This window comes from Pogona vitticeps, chromosome 2 (assembly GCF_051106095.1).
Source record: "Pogona vitticeps strain Pit_001003342236 chromosome 2, PviZW2.1, whole genome shotgun sequence".
Taxonomy (NCBI): domain Eukaryota; kingdom Metazoa; phylum Chordata; class Lepidosauria; order Squamata; family Agamidae; genus Pogona; species Pogona vitticeps.
In genome coordinates, this window is record NC_135784.1 from 293,562,964 (window position 1) to 293,585,609 (window position 22,646).

A 22,646-nucleotide genomic window follows, 5' to 3' on the forward strand; every position below is an offset into this window, starting at 1 on the left:
CTTGTGCGGCTGCCTGGAAAATCCCCAAAATCACATCCATGCCAAACGTACAGCTTGCTCCTTTTTTACTCTGAGTAGAAGAAAATGACTGTAGAAGAAGCAATTCTATTTTCAAATTGGAAGGCTGTGTGCATCAACCATATGCCGACGAAGAGCTAAATCCAATTGTTAGTCTCAAGTACAGTAGACCCATCGAAACAATGGGACTCACACAAATAGTGACTTAATAATTAAGAGCCCCACTAATTCAATGGATCTACTTTATTTGGAACTATCCATTGGATTTAGCCCCAACATTGCAATTCTATACAAGCCTACACAGAAGTAAATCCTATTGAACTCAAAGGGACTTACTCTTCAATGAATAAATGTAGGATTGCAGCCTAAGGGTGGATTTAGTTGTGCAATCTTGTTGAGAAAACTGCTTCCAAAAGTATGAGTAGAATTTAGCATGAGGGCCAAATTTAATTTCTAAGACATCATCAGGAAAGGGGGGCACATTTTGGTAAGGGGTAGGGTGAAATTATACCATCTCAAATACCCAGAGACTGGACAGTCAGCACAAAATGATCACACACATTAAGTTAATTGTCAATAATATGCAAAATCTAATTAAACTGCTATGTTACTATCTCCAAAGCCTTATCGGACTGACAGTGATATTTTTCATACATTATTTGAATCCCATCTTGCCCCAGTTTGAGTTTTGAAGAAAGGGAACAGCTGCACTAAATTTTTGAAAACCTAGTTTTCCATCCACCAATAATCATTATCTTGCTTCACTTTTTTACTCCCTCTTCATCTCATCTTCTTACTCTCCTGTCTCCTTTTAGTTTCCATTAGGACTCTTCATCAGGGTGGTCAATGCAAAGTGAGAAACATGAAGTCTTCCTGCAGTTACACTAAAGTTCTTTTAGGGACTGCCAACTTAAAAACAACAACAACTTTGAGATGCAGTTGTATCAAGTTTCACCAAAGGGGGTGCAGAATCAGTGTTCCCTCTCAATTTCTGCCAACAAAGGACTGCTTCTGTGCTGGCTGAAAGTGGAAGCTCCCCGAAACACAGCAATTCCTGTATCTGAAAATCTAACCTAAATTGAACTTGTATCCTTAGCATGCATTTAGGATGATTTTTAGACTTTTCTGTTTCTTTATCTCCTCTGGCCTACCATACCATAAACTCTGTGATGAACAGCCAGTGTCCTGGAGGAGTGGCATTTTTAATATTTTATTATGTTAATACAGATGTTATCTGACCCTGGTATCTGGATATTGCTCATGGACTAAACACTGGTGTATTTTTTCTCTTTGCACATGAGGCAGGTCAAGATAAAGAAGAGGGGCCTTAGCCTGTGAGGAAAAGTGCCTTCTCTCACTGAAAAGTCACACTGGGGCATTTGGTTTATTCGAATATAAGTGGCTGCAGAAGCCAGAGATAAATGCCTTGTGCTTGCAATTACATTTGAAGTACCTGTAGGTGGTGCAGTTCAAAGAAACTGCCTTAAGAACGCTCTTCTTCCCAATTACTTTCTCATCTTGCAGGTCAAGCTGTTAAACACCCCCCCACAAAAGGACAAAAAAGACTGCAGAGGGGGGAGCTGTTTTAATAAAAGAAATGGCAGCTTAGGGGAGCAGAGGCTTTGCAGAGAGGTGAATACTAGCACAATGCATGTGTATGCACACTGTTCCCCCTTTTCCTCCCCCTCATTACTCCTTACCCTCTTTCACCGCACTCTCTCTTGTGCTCCCTTTGCTTTCTCCTTCCACTCTTTCCCTCATCTTCCTCTACAGATAAGCCCCACCTCCCCATCCACACATGGAAAAGCCCTATCAAATCTTTCTGGAAAGTAATATTACTAGTGTTAGGAAGGGGAGTAAAAAGTATTTCAATGTCAAGAATGGCATGTACAAAAGTTTAAGTGGAGAACCACGTGCCCTTGGCTAAAATGAAGCCCCCTATAAGGAGAGGCTCTGGCCAAATGACCTTGCTGTTTCTGACTCTCCTAGGGCCTGCTCCACATCAACACACAAATCTAACAACACACACTTCATACCTTGGCTTTCAAGATCAGTCAAATCAACCACAGTGTTTCAAGGGTGTATCATCGCCTTTGTTAGTTAATTAGAATTTGGATAGATGGATTACATTATTTGCCGCCACAAATTCCAGCCTAATTTCATTATTTACATAGAGTATATACCCCATTTGTCTTCCAATGAGTTCAAGGCAATATGCATAGTCCTTCTGCTCCTCCCTTGGTCCTCACAATTTAAAAAATGGCAATGTTACAAAAGGTGCCATTTTAAAGAATGGCAATCCTAATGCATTTTGTTCATGCACAAAAGCATTGTAACATAACTCAATAACTTAGTACCTTAGTGGCTTTGCCACTAGTTGGGCAGGATTGAAATATAATTATAAACTAACTAACTAACTAACTAACTAACTAACTAACTAACTAACTAACTAACTAACTAACTAACTAACTAACTAACTAACTAACTAACTAACTAACTGATCCATTGACTGACTAGTTTTAACTTTTAAGAACCCTTACTCATCTATGTTAGCTAATGTACTGCTTAACCGATAAGGGTGAGATCAGACAACAATACAGGATTGCATTGGACTGTGCCAGGAAGGGTTGCTTTGCTGGGTGTGATCTTTAAAGCAATCCTTCTGTCCACACGTGATCTGGTCCTGATTATACCAGTCCAGTTCCCAAAAAAGATCAACCCTGCCACTGGACCAAAAAGCCTGGATTGGACACAAAGGAAGGTCAGACTGGTTCCTGCATGTAATCTGGTTGCTGGAAAATAGATGGAACCAGGCCATGCCATAGGCACTCCAAAAAGCAAGCAAAATCATCATCTGATCACACCCTCATTCAACTATCATACATTAATGCCAAGATTTGGAAATAACTGCAAATTTTCACTTTAGGTTTTTACTGCCATTAAACCTTAGGAAAGGTTTTTCAGCCATTCAGAATGAGAAGAAAGGAGGGGAAACTGCCCAGCAATGATGCCATGGAAAGGCACTGTGTTTTCTTACAATGGGGAAGGGGGAACTCAGGATTCTAGATGGAAACCACAGGGGAGTCAGAAATGGCATGAGGTCAAAATCTGCTGGGAACATTTCTGGCACAGAGTTTTAGGCAGCACAGATGGGAAAGGGGAAAAAGCTCTATCACATTAGAAGACTTCCACCAGTGCAAAATTCAGTTTAACCCTACATTTTCCAGAGATGCTATAAGCACTCAACCAGGCAGGATTTTACAAAGGAACAGAGGGCACTAGCTCTATGTACAGTGCACTGCTAGAGTGCTGTGTTTCAAGGGGCACACAATTATGGCACTGATGTGCGGAACATTCTTATGTTCGCCTTCACAAATACATTCTTATGCTTTGTTCATGTGTTGTGGTGTTTTCCTTTTTTTAATTAAACAAACATCCAATCTACACAACATAAACCTAAAATACAATTACATACACATGAAACACCAGTGCCACCTTCACCCTCAGGGCTGGTATTAACAATTTATTTTAAAATTCATTCAGTCCATTTTCTCTCCAAAACTTCATTGTTTCTTCCCCCGGCATATGACCCTTCCCTCTCCGAAATACATATTCCAAGAATACACTCCATATTTTCTTAAAATCATTATTTTCTGATAGGCCTCTTCTTATTTTCATATCACATATCAATTTATTATTAATTGCCATATCCCATAATTTTCTATAGGAAAAGGTTCCCAATGACATTTAGTCTAGTCATGTCCGACTCTAGGGGGTGGTGCTCATCCCCGTTTCCAAGCCATAGAGCCAGTGTTTGTCCATAGACAATTTCTGTGGTCACATGGCCAGCACGACTAGATGCAGAACACCGTTATCTTCTCACCCAGGTGGTACCTATTTATCTACTCACATTTTTACATCCTTTCGAACTGCTAGGTTGGCAGGAGCTGGGACAAGCGACGGGAGCTCACTCCATCGTGTGGATTTGATCTTACGACTACTGGTCTTCTGACCTTGCAGCACAGAGGCTTCTGTGGTTTAACCCGCAGCGCCACCACATCCCTATAATTTTCTATACCATTCCTCTAATTTAAATTGGTCATCATTTTTCCAGTTTCTTGCAAAAATTAACCTTGCTGCCGTAACCATTATTACAATTAAATCCTTATTTTCTTTCAACATTTGATCTTTCTTAACCATGTTCAATAAAGCCATTGACAGGAACATTTGAATATTTAATCCAGTTATTTCCCTTATTTCTTTAAAAATTTGCATCCATTCTTTCAATCTTACTTCACATAACCACCACATATGTACCGTAAATATGTCCCCTTCTCTTTTCTGCACGTCCAACATAGTAATGATACATTGTTATTTCTTATATTCAGTTTTACTGGCGTTAAATACCATCTCCATATTACCTTATAACAATTTTCCTTTATCCTTAGAGACATGTGCATCATAATTCTTTGGTCCCACATTTTATCCTATTCTAGCTGACCCAAAAAATCCCCACACCCAACAATTAAACAAACAAAAAATTACGCGAAAGGCCATAAAATGACAGTCTAGGTCTGGCCAAAGAAAATGGCCTTTCCCATATCCTACTGAACTGTCCCTCCATCACAACTGGGATGTACTGTACATTAAAGCCTTCCTCTGTGAGCTCCTTTGGAAGGAGACAACACCTTAGGTATTTTAGAGCTAAACTGTTTAGAACTACTAATAAAGCAGAAGATGTGAAGAGCTTGCAAAAATGATGGGAAGAAGCTGGTTCTAATCTACAGTTCTTAATTTATAACTATAAATAGTCTGTGAAACATTCATAGAAACAAAGTTTAGGGCTGAGTAAAACCTCGTATTGAATCACTAAAAAGGTACAAACTAGACAGGACTTCTATACTGTACTTTCCCAGAACTCATCATTAGGCAAATGAAGCATTCTAAAACACTTGAAAAGCCACCTTGATATCAATCAACCCAGAACTTCATTTTTAACTCTCGTCAAGAGAAACAGCAGAAGAGAGACTTCTAAAATTTGTTGTGGTCAATTAAGTAACTTCACGGGTTTTACAGATACACTCAATAAACAGGAAAAATCAAACATTATTTAGGCCATGTTCACAGATATTGTAAGATCAAGCAGTGAGCTGAATGGATTATTATCAGTCATAAAATGTTGATCAAGGCCCTAGGATTCTGGAAATGCAAGGAGCTCTGGAAATGCACAGTCACTTTTCAAAAGCACCAAATATCCAAATGTGAAAAGCTTACAAGGAGCCCAGTCCTTCCTGTTCTTGAATAATCTGTTACACAAGTGTACTTCACAGAAAAATAGGGATGCTTACAAAGCACACATGTACTTAAACAGCATTCATTTGGTTTGCATTTGAATACAGATCAATGTAATTCTTCATACTTCCTAAACTAATGTGTGACCTGGAGCATAATTATCCTTCAGTTTTCACACTTTTCCAAATTTTACCATACAGTTCTCCAATTAAGCCAATGCACATAAACATGTTTGGTATTTGGGAAAAAAACCCATATAAAATGAGTGCACTGGAAAAACAGCATACAAAAGGCATAGGAATTTCTTGCAAAAATGCATACGAGGGAATATACTAGGGAACACAGTAAACAAAACTGTGCAAAAGTCTGTTAAAATATATTATGCGAATATATGAGATATTTTCAAAAATCCCAACACTGAGGCAAAGGAGACTGGAATGAAACTATAACTGAAAAAAAAATGCAGACATCATAGAGATGACCCAGACAGCTTCATCAATCCCTCATAGTATTCAAAAAGCACTTCGCGCATGGCAGAATTAGACCTGAGAAAATGAGATCTGGAACAGCCCCTTCTCAGTAAGAGTTTCAGGTTTCCAAATAATTTGTGTGCCCTTCAATGAAACAAAGCCTCGTAAAGAAATCCCTGAAAGCTGTTCTACAGGTTTTCTCTTGACCTTTGACATCAGCCAGTGGGGGTAGAGGGGTGAGAAGCAAACATTCAGAAAGAGGACAGGAAAAGCACACATTTCCAGAGAGTGAAGAAATTCCATGTCATCTTGAAGGCTTTCATGGCCGGGGTCTGATGATTGTTGTGAATTTTCTGGGCTGTTTGGCCGTGTTCATAAGGTTTTTCTTCCTAACATTTCACCAGTATCTGTGGCTGGCATCTTCAGAGGACAGGAGTCAGTTTGTTAGATAGTTGAGTATTTATAGCTGTGGGATCAGCTTTTGTCCTTTGCAGGAGATTGGGTGATTATGGTGATCAGCATACATACCTGGCCACAACTGCAAGGTATCCGGTATACTCTTGCAGTGGTGAGGGGGTCCCTTTTGTCCTTTGCTGACTGTAACATTTGTTGTATTTTTGTGGTGGCTCTGAATACTGTTTGTAGGTTGTGTTTTTTCAACAGTTTCCCCATGCGGTCTGTGACCCCCTTGATGTATGGCAGAAATACTTTATTTGCGAGTGGCTGTTTTTCCTCTTCAGTTTGGTGTTGTTTTCTTGGTTTGATGGCTCTTGTGATTTCATTCCTGGAGTAGCCATTTGGCTGTAGGGCCCAAGTCAGATGGTTTAGTTCGGTACTGAGAAATAGAGCTTCACAGTTCCGATTTCCACAGTCTACCAGTATTTTGATTATGCCTCTTTTTACCTGTGGGTGGTGGTTGGAGTTTTTGTGTAGGTACTGGTCTGTGTGGGTGGGTTTTCTGTAGATCTTGTGTCCCAATAGGAGGTCAGTTTTGCGTATGACCAGGAGATTTAGGAAAGGGAGTTGGCTATTTCATTTTTCCATGGTGAATTGTATATTTGGGTGGATGCTGTTGGGATGGTTTAGAAATTCTTCCAGTTTTTCTTCACTGTGGTTCCAAATTGTGAACGTTTCATTCATGTATCAGAACCAGACTGTGTGGTGCGAAGGGTGCCGAAGCCAGGGCCAGTTTTTCAAAATACTCCATGTAGAAGTTTGCTCTAACCCACTGGACTCCCCACGGCCACTCCATCTGTCTGTTCATAGAACTCATTATTCAACTGAAAATAGCTGGTCATTAGGCAGTGTTGGAAAAGGGCCTTGATGTCTTCTGGAAAGATCTGCTGGATGAGTGTCAGGTTGTCCTTTATCGATACCTTAGTGAACAGGGATATTACATCAAAACTAATCAGTCTTGTCCCCAGGGTTGAGTTTTAGTGTGCTGACTCCTAAAACTCAAATTCCATGTCCCTGGTTTTTCCTGAAGAACAACGTCTTAAAAGAAACCATTCAAGTTTGCAATCTGAGACTGAACTGAAGACTTGAAAGATGGCAGATGTGCATAACCACTTAATGAAACAAAATACTAAACTGTTTGTGTTCATCTCACACTTGCTTCTGTTAAACGGAAAATGATTAAAGTGTGTCTTAAAAGGCAACATCATCATGTTGCTGTTAGTACAGAGACGTCTTGTTTTGACCACAGGTCATACAAATTATAACAATATATCAAATAAATTATTACAGAATGTTAGAATTACAGATGTAGAAACCAATTTCAAACATAAACACATCCTCAAGGCAACTCAAACAAATCCCACCATTTAATTCACATATCCAAATAATGGTTTATAACACTGGAGCCCAAAAAATATTCCCACCACTTCGCCAGAATCATCACAATTTAGGACTTCTCCTCAAAAATGCCGATGGCAGTGGGAACAAGTGGCAAAGAGTCAATAGAAAAGGAGGGTCAAGGAAGTGCAGCCCCACTGCCCCCTTGCAAAACTTTAAGAGCCTCATTCTGTTAACGCTGTGCAATTGGATCTCGATTTTTGCACTTAGGTTAGACCTCTGCTGATTGTGCTGGGGATTAAAGACCGACCTGTCATTCGGTAAAAGAAGTATGGGAAACAGGTTGGCAAGTTAAGTCAAAAAGGAAAATATCTCTCCCTCGCCAAATTTAAATCATGACATTGTAAAGGATGGAATAGCTGAGCAGTAGTCTGGGGACTGAAAACGACTCTTCCTTATCTGGCGCCTCATAGATGTCTGAGCATAAAACGGGGTATAATGGGAATGCTATGCCGGCTGGAAGAATTATGGAAGTTGTAGTCTGACATATGTCCAGGACATCAGATAGAGGAAGGAGGAACTAGGTTCTATGAACACTATCTCCATGCATAGCTTCTGGTCCTTGATGCCTGTTTAATGGGGTAGCCTGTCTACAAGCTAGGTCTCAGGAATGACAACATCAGAAAATGCCACAGGGAGATCCTGAAAGTGAGAAGGGGAGCAGGCAGCAAGACAATGTGCTGGTGCCTTCCCAGAAATGAAAGTTAGCCTGAGAGGGAGTTCAATAACTACTTTGAGAATTGTGCCAAATATGGCAGGCCCAATGACTCTTGAAAAGCCATGTTGGGAAGGGAAGATATTTTTCCTCAAGATACTCAGTCTGATGAGTTAACAAAGCAAGGACAAAGAGTTCTGTGGGTGTGGACCTGTAGCCTTTGCTCTTGGGCCCCCTTACCATTAAGAAGCACATAAAAAACTCATGGAAATTATGACAAACTCAGATGAGGTGATATGGGAAAATTTAAGAATAAATTCAGTAAATGGTGTTAAATTGCTCTGTCAATGCATTTGACCGTTCCTTTGATTATAACTTACATGACCTCTGACATGGCGAGCACATCCAGGAGCAAAGATGAAAGACTCCATATTCAGCGAAGGGAAATTAAGAACTAGGTTCAGGTTCAGAAAAAAGTAATACACACTTCTAGAAATGTAGAACAAGGTGGAGGTTAAAGCAGAGAAAGTAGGGTGGAACTGGTCAGACAATCCCAGTTGCTCATTTATGGGAGCATTCCAAAGCTCCATCACAAGAAATGATCTAAAGTTTTAACCCACTGGCAAATACCAGTAGAGGACTACACCCAGTGGACACCTTGTGCATTTCTATCTCTTCTACTTACTGAATCTCTTTCCTCAATTCACAGCCTAAAGGGCTACCAAGAAACCACTTGTTTCATCTCCTGATTCTGAATGCTTTAGCTGCTCTCACTTCAGCATGAAATATTTATTAATTTATTTGAAACAGATGGAATTAACATATTTATGTAAAGCAGAACAAACCAGACAGAAAAGCAGGCAAGACTGTTAAGGTGTCTCTTTGAAAGAAACAGAACTACTGACTCCACCTAAGTCCCTTGCCATCTTGTAACTAAACTACGGTATGTAAAGGCATTATCCGCACACAGCTCTTCAACTGAAAATTACAAAGACCCAATAGGACTCTGTTGTAGTGCCAGACATTGGACTACAACTCCAAGCAGTCTGAATCAGCCTGGAGAAACACAGAGTAAAATCCCTAAGTATGCCGGATGGTCAGTTAGCACTGAAGCTCTTACATGAAAAGTTCACAACCTGGCCTTCTTTAGTTGCGCCCAGAAACAAACAAAAAACTGCTGAAACATCTTTTAGTACTGGCAGTATATGCTAGCCATCAGGGCTAACAATCTGGCTGCTGGGTGCTAAAGAAGACCGGATTTGCAAACTAATTTCAAGGGAACCTAGTGTACACCTCACTGTCATTGACAAACCTGGAAAGTACTGATGGAAAAATGTGGCCTCGTGCACTGAGTGTCTGTGGGGAACATATTTTCTATCTGCCACTAGACTTAAAGGCTCTAAGCCATGAGGGAAAAAGCAACTGAGACCACCTTTTCCTTCTTGTTATTTCCTCTGTTAGCCATCTTTCCTCTTTCCTCCTTATTCTACTTTTAAAGACAGACTAGTAGCTACACCCTATGTATATACAGTACCTAAAAAGCCATGAACTAAAAAGAAAAGTGTCTTGTTTCCCTTAACCAAGAAGCATCCAGACTGACCATTTTTGCTTTTCTAAAGGAAAAAGTGAGTCTGGGCAGATCTCTCCACACTTTTCACTGACAATAGCTAAATTCCAAATCCCTCCAACAGTCATTAGGGCATGGATAACTAGATCATCTGTGTCCAAGATGAGATGTACTTTATTGAAATGGTATCACAAGAAACTATAGATCAGTGGTCCCCAACCTTGGGCCTCCAGATGTTCTTGGACTTCAACTCCCAGAAATCCTGGCCAGCAGAAGTGGTGGCAAAGGCTTCTGGGAGTTGTAGTCCAAGAACATCTGGAGGCCCAAGGTTGGGGACCACTGCTATAGATATCATGGGCATCTGACGAAAAACCAACACTCCAAGGCTGGAAATATGACCCTTCAGAGGAACGTAACGCTGTCCAAATAAAGGTGTACACCATTACTCAGATCCCCTGAGCCACCCAATTTAACAGTAACTTCAGCTTGTCTTATCTCTATCCAAATCACTGACTACAAGGAATTCTGCAAAGAGTAGGCAGGTGCCCACCTGGGGGGGGGGGAGCCCACTCAGTTCACAAGTTAGTCCAGCAACCATAGTCCATAGTCTTCACAGGGTGGCTTAGATCATAAATACTACACAACGTACATATTCATTAAATCATACTAAATATAAGCAAACTTGAATAAAATGCATCTCAAGAAAATACAATAAAAATATTTATGAACAAGTGAATAACATACAATTTTTTCCAGTCAAATCATATAGAAAAATAAGCACTAATGAAGGGCCCAGCAGCACTGCCTTCTTTACTACATCTTCATCCCTCCCATGTCCTGACATGTGGAGGGAGAGAGAGTAACTTTTGCAATTATAAGCTTTCTTGATTTCTGTAGGGTCCTTGCAGAATTTAGAACCCAGATTTCTTAGGGTTGAAATTGCACAGGGAGACCTACATGGGTAGACACAGGGACCTGTTACATTCACTTAAGGACAAATTACACATTACCTTTGCCATGTAGATCTAGCCCTGATTGCAGGTGATTTTCTTTTAACAAACTGCTGGCGAGGAGCCTTGATCTAGACTGGGATCCTAGCATCAAAGGATCTTTAACGTTTGGTTTGCCACTGGGGTTCTGATGGAGGAGGGTGTGTTCTTAAAGGAGGAACTGGTTATTTCAATTGATCATTTTTGGGGAGGGGACAGAACAGATGTTGCAGGTATACACAAAATATTACAACCCCATAAGGCTCCTGAGCTGGAATTTGCCACCACACTCCCCCTACAAGCAGTTTATAAAATACCATATAACTGTACAGAAGGGCAGAATTACACTATATAGCAATGGCAATGTGCTGTTTGGCCTTCAGATCCCAATGGAAGGTTACAGAAATAATAAATTAGTAGGCAAATTAGAGGGCAAAACTGAGAATTTCATGGACTTACTCTCAGGGAAATGTGTATAGGATCACACGTTTAGTCTATTAATTGACCAGTTACACTGAATAATGATTCAAGTCCAACACACTCAAAAAATCATTATTTCACTCTGGAATGAAATGTAATTAACAGCTGATTGTTCTAGCTTTTCTAAAGTCTCCTACGTTCCAGGGGATGCAGCCAGGATACACAGAAAATGCTTGAACAAAGAGAGTTCAAAGGGGAGTGGTTTCTAAAAAGCTATGTAGACTAAATATAAGAATTCATTTTTGTATGTCATCCAAAAGGATGTCTGCTGAGGCAGAGAAGTGTGTCAGAAAAGTGTTATCTTAGGTTGAAATAAAGGTGGCTTCTTATCCAAAACAAACTAGAACAGAGAAACATGGCCGAGAGCGAATTAGAAGCATGATTTACTGACTTGCAGTGTTGTACTTATTGAGAACTGTGCCCCTAACCAAAATCCTGTGGATTAGTATAGTAAATTGCATTAAAGTAGGCCTACTGAATCAATGGGGATTTAGTGAGTTAACTCCTTCATAGGTTCCACTGATTCAAATGGGCCTACCATTACTTCATCAGAGTAAATCACAGTCAGAGCAGGCCCATTTGAATCTATGAGAATTGCAGAGAAGTTGACTCACTCTCCTTTAATAGGACACACACTGAATCCAGTGGCTCACTTCAAATGTTACAGTGGCTGAAATCCAGTAACATAAAGTTAGACCATTCTGAGATGCATATAAACTGGCTTGATACCATAATCAGTCTTTGGCTTGATTTGATAAGGTGGTTAAATTCAATAAACGTTAGACCAGGCACTCGATTCCCTCTGTGCACACAAGTGCATGGCCATGTCTGTCTCTGTGGCCCACCTATGATCCTAGAGTAAATGAGACATATCATCATCATAGAACTTCAGAGCTAGAAGGGACCCTAGAGATCAATGAGTCCAGCCCCTGTAAAGAAGTCACAAAGGAGTCATCAAATTGGCAGCCTCTGACTCTATGGCCAGATGCCAAAACAACTCAGCATAATGACAGCGCTGCATACAGAATGTTAGTGCAATGTTACAACAAATCGGGGGTGGGTTAAAGAGAGAGAGAAAAAGCTGACAGGTAATATAGAGGTTTAAAGCCAAAAATCTGTTGTAAGCCGCCCAGAGACCTCCGGGTAGTGTGGGCGGCATATAAATTAAGTAAGTAAGTAAGTAAGTAAGTAAGTAAGTAAGTAAGTAAACAAACAAACAAACAAACAAACAAATAAATAAATAAATAAATAAATAAATAAAAGAAACACATACATTTATGCTGTCCTTACGGTGTCTAAATGAAAATTCACTTCCTCTGCTCTTCCACTGAGGAACAGAGGGAGTGTTTAATTTGCCAGTATCCTGTAGTGGCAATGCTTATTAAACCACTTCATAATATCAGAAATTCCTAGAGGAAAGAGACAGACCAAACAGGGTCACTTGAGCCCTGATATACCATTTGCATGCAAGGACCACACCAACTGGCATATTACACCTCTACGTACATGATCCCAAGCAGCCCTATTTTAGCCCATTCTAAAAGAACCCAAGTAGACAAACCGAGTAGTTTTTACAGAGATAATGCCTTGCTCCAGATGTGGTAGGTTTCACTGAAATCACCACCCTATATCAAAACATGGGCTCTCTCTAATCCATATGCTGGGCCCTTCTGTTGACAGGACACATATATTGTGAACATTTGCCACCCCAACCCCGGAATAAAGACACGAGACAGTAAATTGGATTAATTACAGGCCACACTTTATTTAAATAATGTATTCAGGAAAATTGCCTTTCGGCCAGTAAAAGAATATGGGGGGTCAGCTGTAGTGCGGGGATATTCCCATACCCCCTGATCAATAAATGGGCGAATCCCTGGCCCCCAAGCTCCGGCAGTCCCAAAACCGCAGGATCCTGGCTAGCCACTAATAAACACCCCCAGACCTCAAGACATCTTTTACTGATGACTGTTGGTCCGGAAGTGGCCCAGTGCATCCTCCCCCCACAGGCACTGTAATCGCACGATCCGCAATGCCGGAAGGTCAGATGCTCTGTTGGCTTACCTGATTTTACAAATTGGGACACACCGAAATACCGGTTATTTCCACACTACCCGCCAGTGCGACCAAATTAGTTTCCACCAAAAGCCAACAACCCTCATCCAGTGTGGGATAGGCGAAAAATCGCCCCATCCAAGGCCAATCAGGATGAAGGTCAAAAATTCCTATCTGGCCCCAGATGGCGACCAGAAAAACTCACATGAGATTTAAGGAGGGCAGGTGGATGCCGGGAAAGAAGAGGACAACATGCGCTGGGTGAGTCACCTAAATAGGTTCCTCTCCCCACCCAACCGTCACGTGTCCCTGTGATGTCTCTGCATTTTCCGGGATGGGAGGCAAATGACACTCGCTTGCTCAAAGTCTGTAGACTTAGCAGCGAGCTAAATCTTGCAGTAGAAAGTACTTCCTGTTCTTTACCCTATCATCTAGGACTGGTTCAAGGCATTTTGATGACTGAGCTGGTGCATCATCCTGAAATCAGCCAACTGTTGCGTCACAGGAAACAGAAAGCACCTCTCCCCATCCTTAACAGTAAATCAGTTACAAAATAACAATCAAATTGGTGACCTTTCCTGACAATGAAAATCTGTATCCTCAGGCTGTAATACCATTACTGCTAAATGCAAGGTTTGGAAGAAGCCTCAAAGAAGAGGAACTGTATAACCAAGTAGGAACTACTCAGTTTTGTATTACAATGATTACATATCGCAATTCACTGATAGATTTCCTCTACCAACTGTACTGCATAATTCCCATTCCAAAACAACTCTGGATTTAGAACCATAAAACAAGAAGGTTGTAGCAGGATTGTGCACAGTACTTACTAGCCCTGAAGCCCTGTATACATCTGCACCCAACAGTCTAAGCTACAAAATCAGTTCAGGAGATACTGTCTTTTTGCTAAAGAGTAGCCAACGAAGTGAACTACAGCTGCAATGCAAACTACTGAAACAAGCTTCAGATATTCATCTAATATAAAGATTTTCAGATGTACTTTCAAAGCTAGGCATCTCTTTCCAAATTTCTTTAAACTCTTTTTGTGAAGACAATAGTCTAGTAAGTGTCTGTACATTGGACATTGGCTAGTTACTATCATTTACCCCAATGGCAAATCTAATGACATGTTCATGAGGATCTTACCATGAGAGTCAGACACTAAAGTTGCAACCCCTGTACTTATTTAATGCTCCACCACTCTGAGATGTGAGACTTGCTTCTAAGCAAAAATGCCTAGGATTGTGCTACGTAGCAACAGGTGCCTCCATCAAGCAGTAGTAGGTGGCTAAGATTTAAAGGGACTTTTTGAAAAGGTACAGTTTGACAACAGGGCTTAAAATTACTGTGGTTTTGGCTTCCTGCAGTTATTTTACACACTGATACTGTTGTTCAGCACAAACAAGTTGTAATCTTAACTGGGACAGCTCTGCTTAACATTTATTCTTCAGGCGACTGATACATATGATTCAGACGGTAGTGGCCTCATCTTGTCTTAAGATAACACAACATTCTTAAAAACTCTGCATTACTGCGGACAAGGTACCATGCTGATCTGTGCTGCTCAAATGCTCCCCTTAGAACCAAGTTGCTTATCATGATGTCCAAACCCAGCACCCTATCTTATCTCTCCCATAGTTTATTTCTCTGGCTTGTCATGAGATAGCAAAGCTGGGGTGCCAAATTAAGATAATTACAGGTAATTATAAGCAAATCATGAATGTCAACTGCATGATTTGTTCTGTCACGCCCCTTGGTAATGGAGTAACTGGACAGTGTGCATTAGAATATTGCGAACAATAAACCAGGTTTCTGCCATAAACTCAGTTTATTTCAGTGTCTGTGAATCCAGTTGATTTCTTTGATTCCACTTTACTGTGAGGTTGTACTACCCACTACAATGTTTCTTCTGCAAGATACCATATTTTTCCATGTGTAAGACTATGCTTTTGTCTAAAATCTTTAGACAAAAAATTGAGGGTTGTCTTATACGTGGAAGTAAGCTGAGGAGAGAAAACAAAAACAAGTGGAGGGGAAAGCAGGGATCAAATGATCCTCCAGCACTTTGATCCCTTCCCCCCTAAACTTGTTAAGCCCCACTTAGATTTCTTAATTTTGGATTAGAAAAGTGGGAGGTGTCTTATACATGAGGCGTCTTATACATGGAAAAATATGGTAAACCTTTTCAGCCTGGCTTAAGCCATTAGGTTGTTCTTATTCAGAGCCCTTATCAAAGCTCAAGGTGCTTATTATCAGCTGCAGAGTTGTACCTCTCTGAATGCAAACATCCGTCTTTTCCCTCACCGCCTCTTTTCAATTTTTAATCACAAAGAATCATATCCAGCATAACTGGCCTCCCTTTTCAGAAAAGATTTTTGACATGCCATGAGTTCCTGATTAGAATGAGCAGTATTTACCCATCAAGAAAATGTTCACTTATGTCCACCCTCCCCCCAAATTTTTCAAAAGCAACACTCCATGAACACAGATACCAAATAAATATTAAACTTTAAGGCCCCATGAAACTGCTTGTCCCCCCCCCCCCCTGCAACAGAACCTATGCTCTTTGGAATATCTAAGCAAGTTCCCTTCCATTTTTTACATAATGTAAAAGAAACCACACTCCTATGAATTTGTCATGACTGGCCATGCTGAATGAAAGATCCTGTGAGTCATAGTTCAAAAATAATTTTTTTCCCCAAGCTTTGAATTTGTGGCTGCAACAGCTAGCATGGCTGTGGGATTTCACACATGAGCAGCTGATTAATCCAAACAATTTGGTTGTTTGTGGACAAACTCAGAAAGTAATTCAAACTCCACCCCACCCAATTTGATTCCTTTTTCTACACTGCAGTTAAGTCAGTGAGTTGTTCCCCTCAAAGTTGGATCTTGTAACTTTCACAGCTGCCCCTTTGCTTGCGGACGCCAGCTTCTAATGCTTAACATGGGCAACCTTTGTGGCCAACACCATTCATTCGCTGAACATTTTTTTCCAAGTATTTCATTGAAATTCTGGGGGAATCAGAAGATAACATCTATTCATGATATCCAGAGAAACATCTAAGGGCACACAACACTGTTACATACATAACCTGCTAAAGCAAAACAGTTCTAAGCTTAGTAACTATCTGAATTGGACCCCATAAAAGCTACATTTCACTTTCTGAAAGAAGCAAAACTCTTACAGTTACACCATGATAAACATTTTCAAAAAAAAAAAACAAAAACAAAGATTATGACATTAACAAGATCATCTAAACATGATCTATACATGTCAAATCCTATTCTACTCAGAAGTCTTTTGTGGAAGAAGACTGGGACTCAGAAGGGCAGCAATGAAGGAACTAGAAAAAAATCATCAAGTGTAAGGCTCTGTCATTGGAGACTAAGACTATCCATGCTCTCGTATTTCCCATCACCATGTATAGGTGACAGTAAAGCTGGACAGTAAAGAAAGCTAATAGGAAAAAAAAATGATTCCTCTGAAATGTGGAGCTGGAGGAGAGCTTTGTGGATACTCTGGACTGCCAGAAAGATGAACAACTGGGTCCTAGATCAAATCAAATGTGAACTATTTCTGGAGGAAAAAAAATGTTGAAACTGAGTCTGTCCTACTTTGGGCTTGTCATGACAAAGCAAGATTCTCTGGAAAAAGACAATAATGGTAGGAAAGATTGAAGGCAGTAGTAAAAAAGGAAGACCAAATACAGGATAGATTGACTTCCTAAAGGAAACCACAGGCTTGAGTTTCCAAGAGCTGAGCAGGGCTGATGAAGACAGGACACGTTGGAGAGCTCTCATCCATAGAGTCACCATAAGTAGAAGGTGATTTGATGGCACATAATGACTACTCAGGAGTAAATTCCATTGCATTTGGTGTGCTTACTCTCAAGGATGTATGTATTGGCTTCAGAAAGTCATTCTTTCTGAAGGACTATGTCACACCTCCGTCTGAACGGGACCCGTAGAGACCACCATATTCTTGTATAGGTCCTATATAATGATTAGGGCTTGTGCAAAAGGAGTTCACACCAGACTGTGCCACGACAATGTGATTTCAAATGAGTGGTTGGCATCAAAGAGTTTTCAGAAGCTGAACATCTTTTTTTTTCTGAACCAGTCACTAATGTTACCCTGCTTAAACTCCAACAAGAAAATCACTAAACGGGATTGTGAATCAAATCCAGTTAGTTCCATTGACCAGAAGAAGCACACTGTCTGTCTTGTTTTAAGAAATATATCCCAATGATACATGCTTGTGCGCGCACACACATTAAGACTGTATTCTGGCTGCATAGCTCAGAGAAATGTAGCACAGGAATTTGATTTCCCACTGTGCCTTATAGGAGAAGAGCCAGCTTTTGTGGCCTTGGATAAACGACAGGGTCTCAGAGTCCCCCAGAAGAAGGGAACAGTAAACCACTTCTAAGTATTTTATATGGAGGAAACTCTGGACAGGGATATTATAAGTCAGAATCTACCTGACGACAAGTAGTTGTTATTTAAGCTGTATATTTTGAAAATGACATGATGAGGCAGGGAAAGGCTAATGTTTGAGAAACGTAAGCCCAGTATCTCCACGCCAAGCAGAGCTGGTTGTATAGTTCTTTGGATCCACACCTGAGTAAAATCTTATCTGTAGCATATTTAAAAATAAAAAGAATACATATATATTTGAGTGTATTGCAAACACAGCAAAATCATTTACCAAGCCAAGCCCCCCCCCCCCTTCTTACTGGAGACATTCAAAGCATGAAACCTTTGAAATACGGCACTGATCAACTTTGTAAACAATAACTTATCAGGCTGCCTTAAGTCACCCTTGCACAGGTAGATCTCCCGTGTATGACTGAATTACTGGAGTAATACAAATAGCATTATGTCTGACCTTGGGCATGTGGCTGCAATTTTTAAGTGTAAATAGAAAGAAGCTAAACATTTGAGTTGTACATTCTCGTTTCCATTGAGCGGGTTTATTCACCATCAAGAAACACCGGAGCCTGAGTCACTCTAGTTATTCTTCAGTTCCAAGAGAAAAAGTTCCTTAGGGAATCAAGTAGGCACTGAAGTGAGGTTGCAGCTGAATTTTTTTTATCATTTTTAAGATGGGGGAGAGCTTGCAGTCTGAGCAGGGAGATCACCTCAATGGGAGCATCCCTCTGCTCAAATCACGGACCCTGCCCGGTGTTAATAACCATTGAGAAAAAAGGGGCTTCTAAATAAAGTCACTTTTAAGAAAAGGATCAGCAAAACAATTCAGCAACTTTCCTTCCAGTTTTGAACCCAACTGCTTTAAACAGAGAGCACTGTAATGGCAACCAGAATTGCAGCTCTGGCTATCAGTAATGAACATTTCTTCAGCTCTTGAACAACACAGAAAGAACAAAGAGAATTTTTTTCCCAAGCCAGAACGTTCTTCTGAATAAGTTAAAAAGTGAGCAGCAGGAAGCTCTGTCCAATGCATGTTTTTCCAGATTACTGTACTTTGTCAATCAAGTTACTCACCAACAATGACAGCAATGATGGTGAACAGCACAAAAAAATTCCTCAGTAAGTAACTTTTAACATCATCCTTCGTGATGCTCTGCACCTTCTTTTTTGCCATGAGTGTACGTTTCCGAACTCCTTGCTGGAAGCGCTCCATCTTGTTGCCTGATCTTGTGTCTTCTCCGTTACTTTTCGTCATCTAGGTCTCAGGGGGGGAATCTTCTTTATAGTTGTATTCTAAAATCTCCAAGGATAAAAAAGTGGGGGGAGGTAATTCTTCCTCCTTGATGAGGGATAAACGAATCCTAAGGAATGAGAGAGAAAGAGAGAGAGAGAGAGAATGAATTGAAAGAGAGAGAAAAAGTGAAACGTAAATATCAAGAACTGGCTCTGAACTTCAAAATCATAATCTGTTACAGATATAGTGATACATATTTTAGAAACCAGATTGTTCAGAAAGGCATTTTTAAATATTGGCAAGAAGAAATAATTTACACAAAACGGCAGGTGGTTTTCTTAGCTGCCTAAGTTATTAAAATGGGTCATGATGATGTTTGCTTCATTGAGATGATTATTTAAGCTACACCAAGAAAGCCAAATTGATAATTCAGTGATGTAAACTAAGTTGTGGGTTTTTGGGGTGTTTTTCTTTTTTTATTAAGGCATTGCCAGAAATATGAAATAATATGGAAGGAAAGAATAATTTGTACATGAAGAAGCATCAGCACAAAGTTACAGCTGAGCATTTTCCAGTGCAATCATATCCCCACCAAGTTTATTCACAGGTCCACTGCATTCAGTGGATCTGATTCCAGGTATATAATATAGTATACAGTATACTCATTAAAGTGTCATTTATTTCAGTGACTGAGATTGAAACACAGAGATAATACTCCCACTGAAATGAATGGCACTTAATGTTTGCTGGCCCATTTTTTAAAAGTTTCTTTGAAATTTTATTTGTTTCACATGACATTTATGAGACTAAAGAGAGAGAGAGACTAGTTTACACAGCCTGTTCTGTGTTGTGGGCACATTCCAAAAAAGCCCGACAGAGTAGCAGAAATATCATTAACAAATGATCCAGTACACCATCTCATTTAAGCCACATAGAGAAAAACAAATGCACCAGATCCATTCAGCTAATTTTGAAGGATGTTCCAACATCCTTCCCGCCCCCCAGCCACTAGCTTCTTATCTGACTTCTATGGTTGTTAGCCTTCAATCCATACAGCACGAACTGGAATTTAGGCTACAGCCATCTACATACTTACCTGATAGCATATCCCACTGAACTCAATGGGATCTACTACACAACAGATATACAGAAGATAGTGTTATCAAACCCGTATTTGATGACCGCTGTTCATTTTTTACGCTCACAGAGAACTTGGAATGCCAAAACATACAGTCGAACCCACTCATTCCAAAATTTATTCCAGCTTTATATATAAATATTTACATATATGTATATAATTTCTAAATATAGACCAGTTTCACCTTGGCAATTGATTAGATTATTTAGTACAGCTATTAATGTTCTTTCCAGGAGGGAATGTGCCGAGGTGGACTCATAAAAATGAGATTAAAGTTGAGCAGAAGTTCTGTATACTTTTCCAGTTACTATGTTCACAACTGAACATATTTTGGCTATAGTAAATAACAGAAGCATGGTAGTTTAATAGTTTGCAAATCCCCACACACAATATCTGTCACTTCCACTTTTTCTGTGTTAACACCTCCCTGCAAATGCTACACTTTTTAGGATGTAGAAAATATTTCCATTACCAACTGTTTACAGAAATGTGTTTTTATCATGGTATGTTTCAGAATCATTTTTAGGCATCCCATTAAAAAGAGGAGAGTGCTATCAGGCACATTCCATCGCACAGTTAGAACAATCCCCCTCCTGTCCTGTTTATTCTTATTTATTTGCAATTACAATCAAAGGAGGGGCAAATGAAAGACACGTCAATCTGAGATTACATCCATTGCGCAAACGAACGACGGTGGAAAGAAGGGGGGGGGGGGAGACTCAATTTAAATCAATAAGGCTCTCACCTTTCCAAAGGGTAGAATTCTTCTAGAAGGCAGATGGAGCAGCAAGGTAAGATTCCCAGAAATCTCTATATCTATCTATATATTCTTTAAAGAAAGAAATGAAGGGGGAGGCTCAGGCAATGCAGAAGGGGAAGCGAACAGCGGCGAGAGGTATGCGGTACTCTGCCGATTGAAATTTACAAACCGGAGTAACTTAAGAAAAGGGGAGGAGTGTACAGCCAACTCGGGGGGGGGGAGCACACACGCGCGCACACACAACAGAACTGTGTGTGTGTGTGTGTGTGTGTGGTGGGGAGAGCGCCGAAAGCTGAGCTCGAGGGCTATTGATGAGTCTTGGCACGCAGGACCCGGGGCTGCTTCTTTTGTCTCCCCCCTTTAGACCACTTTCACGCTTTGTCAGTTCAGCTTCATTATAAATGCAAAATCTGGATTTAGAAAGACTCGGGAGCGCCCACACGGACTCTCTCCGCTTTCACCCTCCCTTTTATGAGCGACATGCCAAACGAGAATATAGTGCATCCAAATATAATTACGCAGGATTTCCTTCACGCTTTTAGGGACTATAAAAAGAAATGTATGAATATACTCCCTATTGACTTTCTATACGAGAACATGAAATGCGTTGTTTTTCCTGTCGGTTTATTCCCCCCCACCCCACTCCTTAATAGGTGCCTCTTTTATGAAGATTGGTTTGGAGGCCAGACAACCCGTCTTCAGTTTCTCAGGCGTGAACAAGAACATCGAGAGGAAAAAGAGCGAACACGAACAAGAACCGTTCTTCCTTTCCGTCTCCCTCTCGTTGTCGTTACATTACGTGCAAGACAGGACTTGCTCTGTAATTTTTCTTTTAACTCCTTCAGAAGTTGATCGAGTCCCAGCTTAAATTTCAGCTAGAAAGACTCCTGAAAGGTATAGAACTAGAAAAACGTTCGGATTTCTCTCTTGGTTTGAAATGCACACATTCACGTTTTCTGAACTTGCAAAGTGCATGTTTGCCCGATGAAGATGTAAAGTAATCAGACCAGGTTTGAGAAGAAGGCGGATGCCTTCTCCATGTTAAGTCCAATAAACGTCGTCCTTTTCACCCCAAAAACCACGGATCAACAATACTGAGCCAATCGTGGTGCACTGGCTAACAGCAAACTCATTCTCTCAAGTGGTGACTCTTCTATAGCCGAAACAGTGTCATCCTCACAAGTGAGAGAGGTAACTTCAGGTTTTGAGCAACCTCAAGGTTTAAGGAAGTACACCTAGCCTAGACTCTGAGGAGGGGACTCTGGAACAGCCCCATGAAAAGTGAGAGTACCATGTGGTTGTTGTGGGTTTTTCAGGCTCTTTGGCCGTGTTCTGAAGGTTGTTCTTCCTAACGTTTTGCCAGTCTCTGTGGCTGGCATCTTCAGAGGACAGCACTCTGAAGATGCTGGCCACAGAGACTGGTGAAACGTTAGGAAGAACAACCTTCAGAACATGGCCACAGAGCCTGAAAAACCCACAACAACCATTAGATCCTGGCCATGAAAGCCTTCGCAAATACGATACCATGTGACTTCAAACACTTGAGTGTTAACCAGAGGAATGGAAACCAGGGAAAGAGGTGCGTTGGAGTACAGTATGATAAAAAAAATAGGAGGGATGGAAGGAACTCTGAAGGGTAAAGCCACCTGTTGCGATATTTATTTATTTATTTATTTATTTATTTATTTATTTGTTTGTTTGTT

General features: G+C 40.5%; 1 protein-coding gene across 1 annotated transcript in view; it reads right to left on the reverse strand.

Annotated features, from left to right (window-relative positions):
- The window catches only part of SLC1A3 (solute carrier family 1 member 3), a 64,675-nt gene extending 43,263 nt beyond the window's left edge, over nt 1–21,412 (reverse strand). The window contains exons 1-2 of the mRNA XM_020795674.3: nt 20,929–21,412; nt 18,886–19,172 (exon numbers count right to left, since the gene is read on the reverse strand). Of these exons, the coding sequence (XP_020651333.1) occupies nt 18,886–19,066 (181 nt within the window). The 5' untranslated portion in view covers nt 19,067–19,172; nt 20,929–21,412. The remainder of the gene's footprint in view (nt 1–18,885; nt 19,173–20,928) is intronic.
- Nucleotides 21,413–22,646: the final 1,234 nt, after the last annotated feature.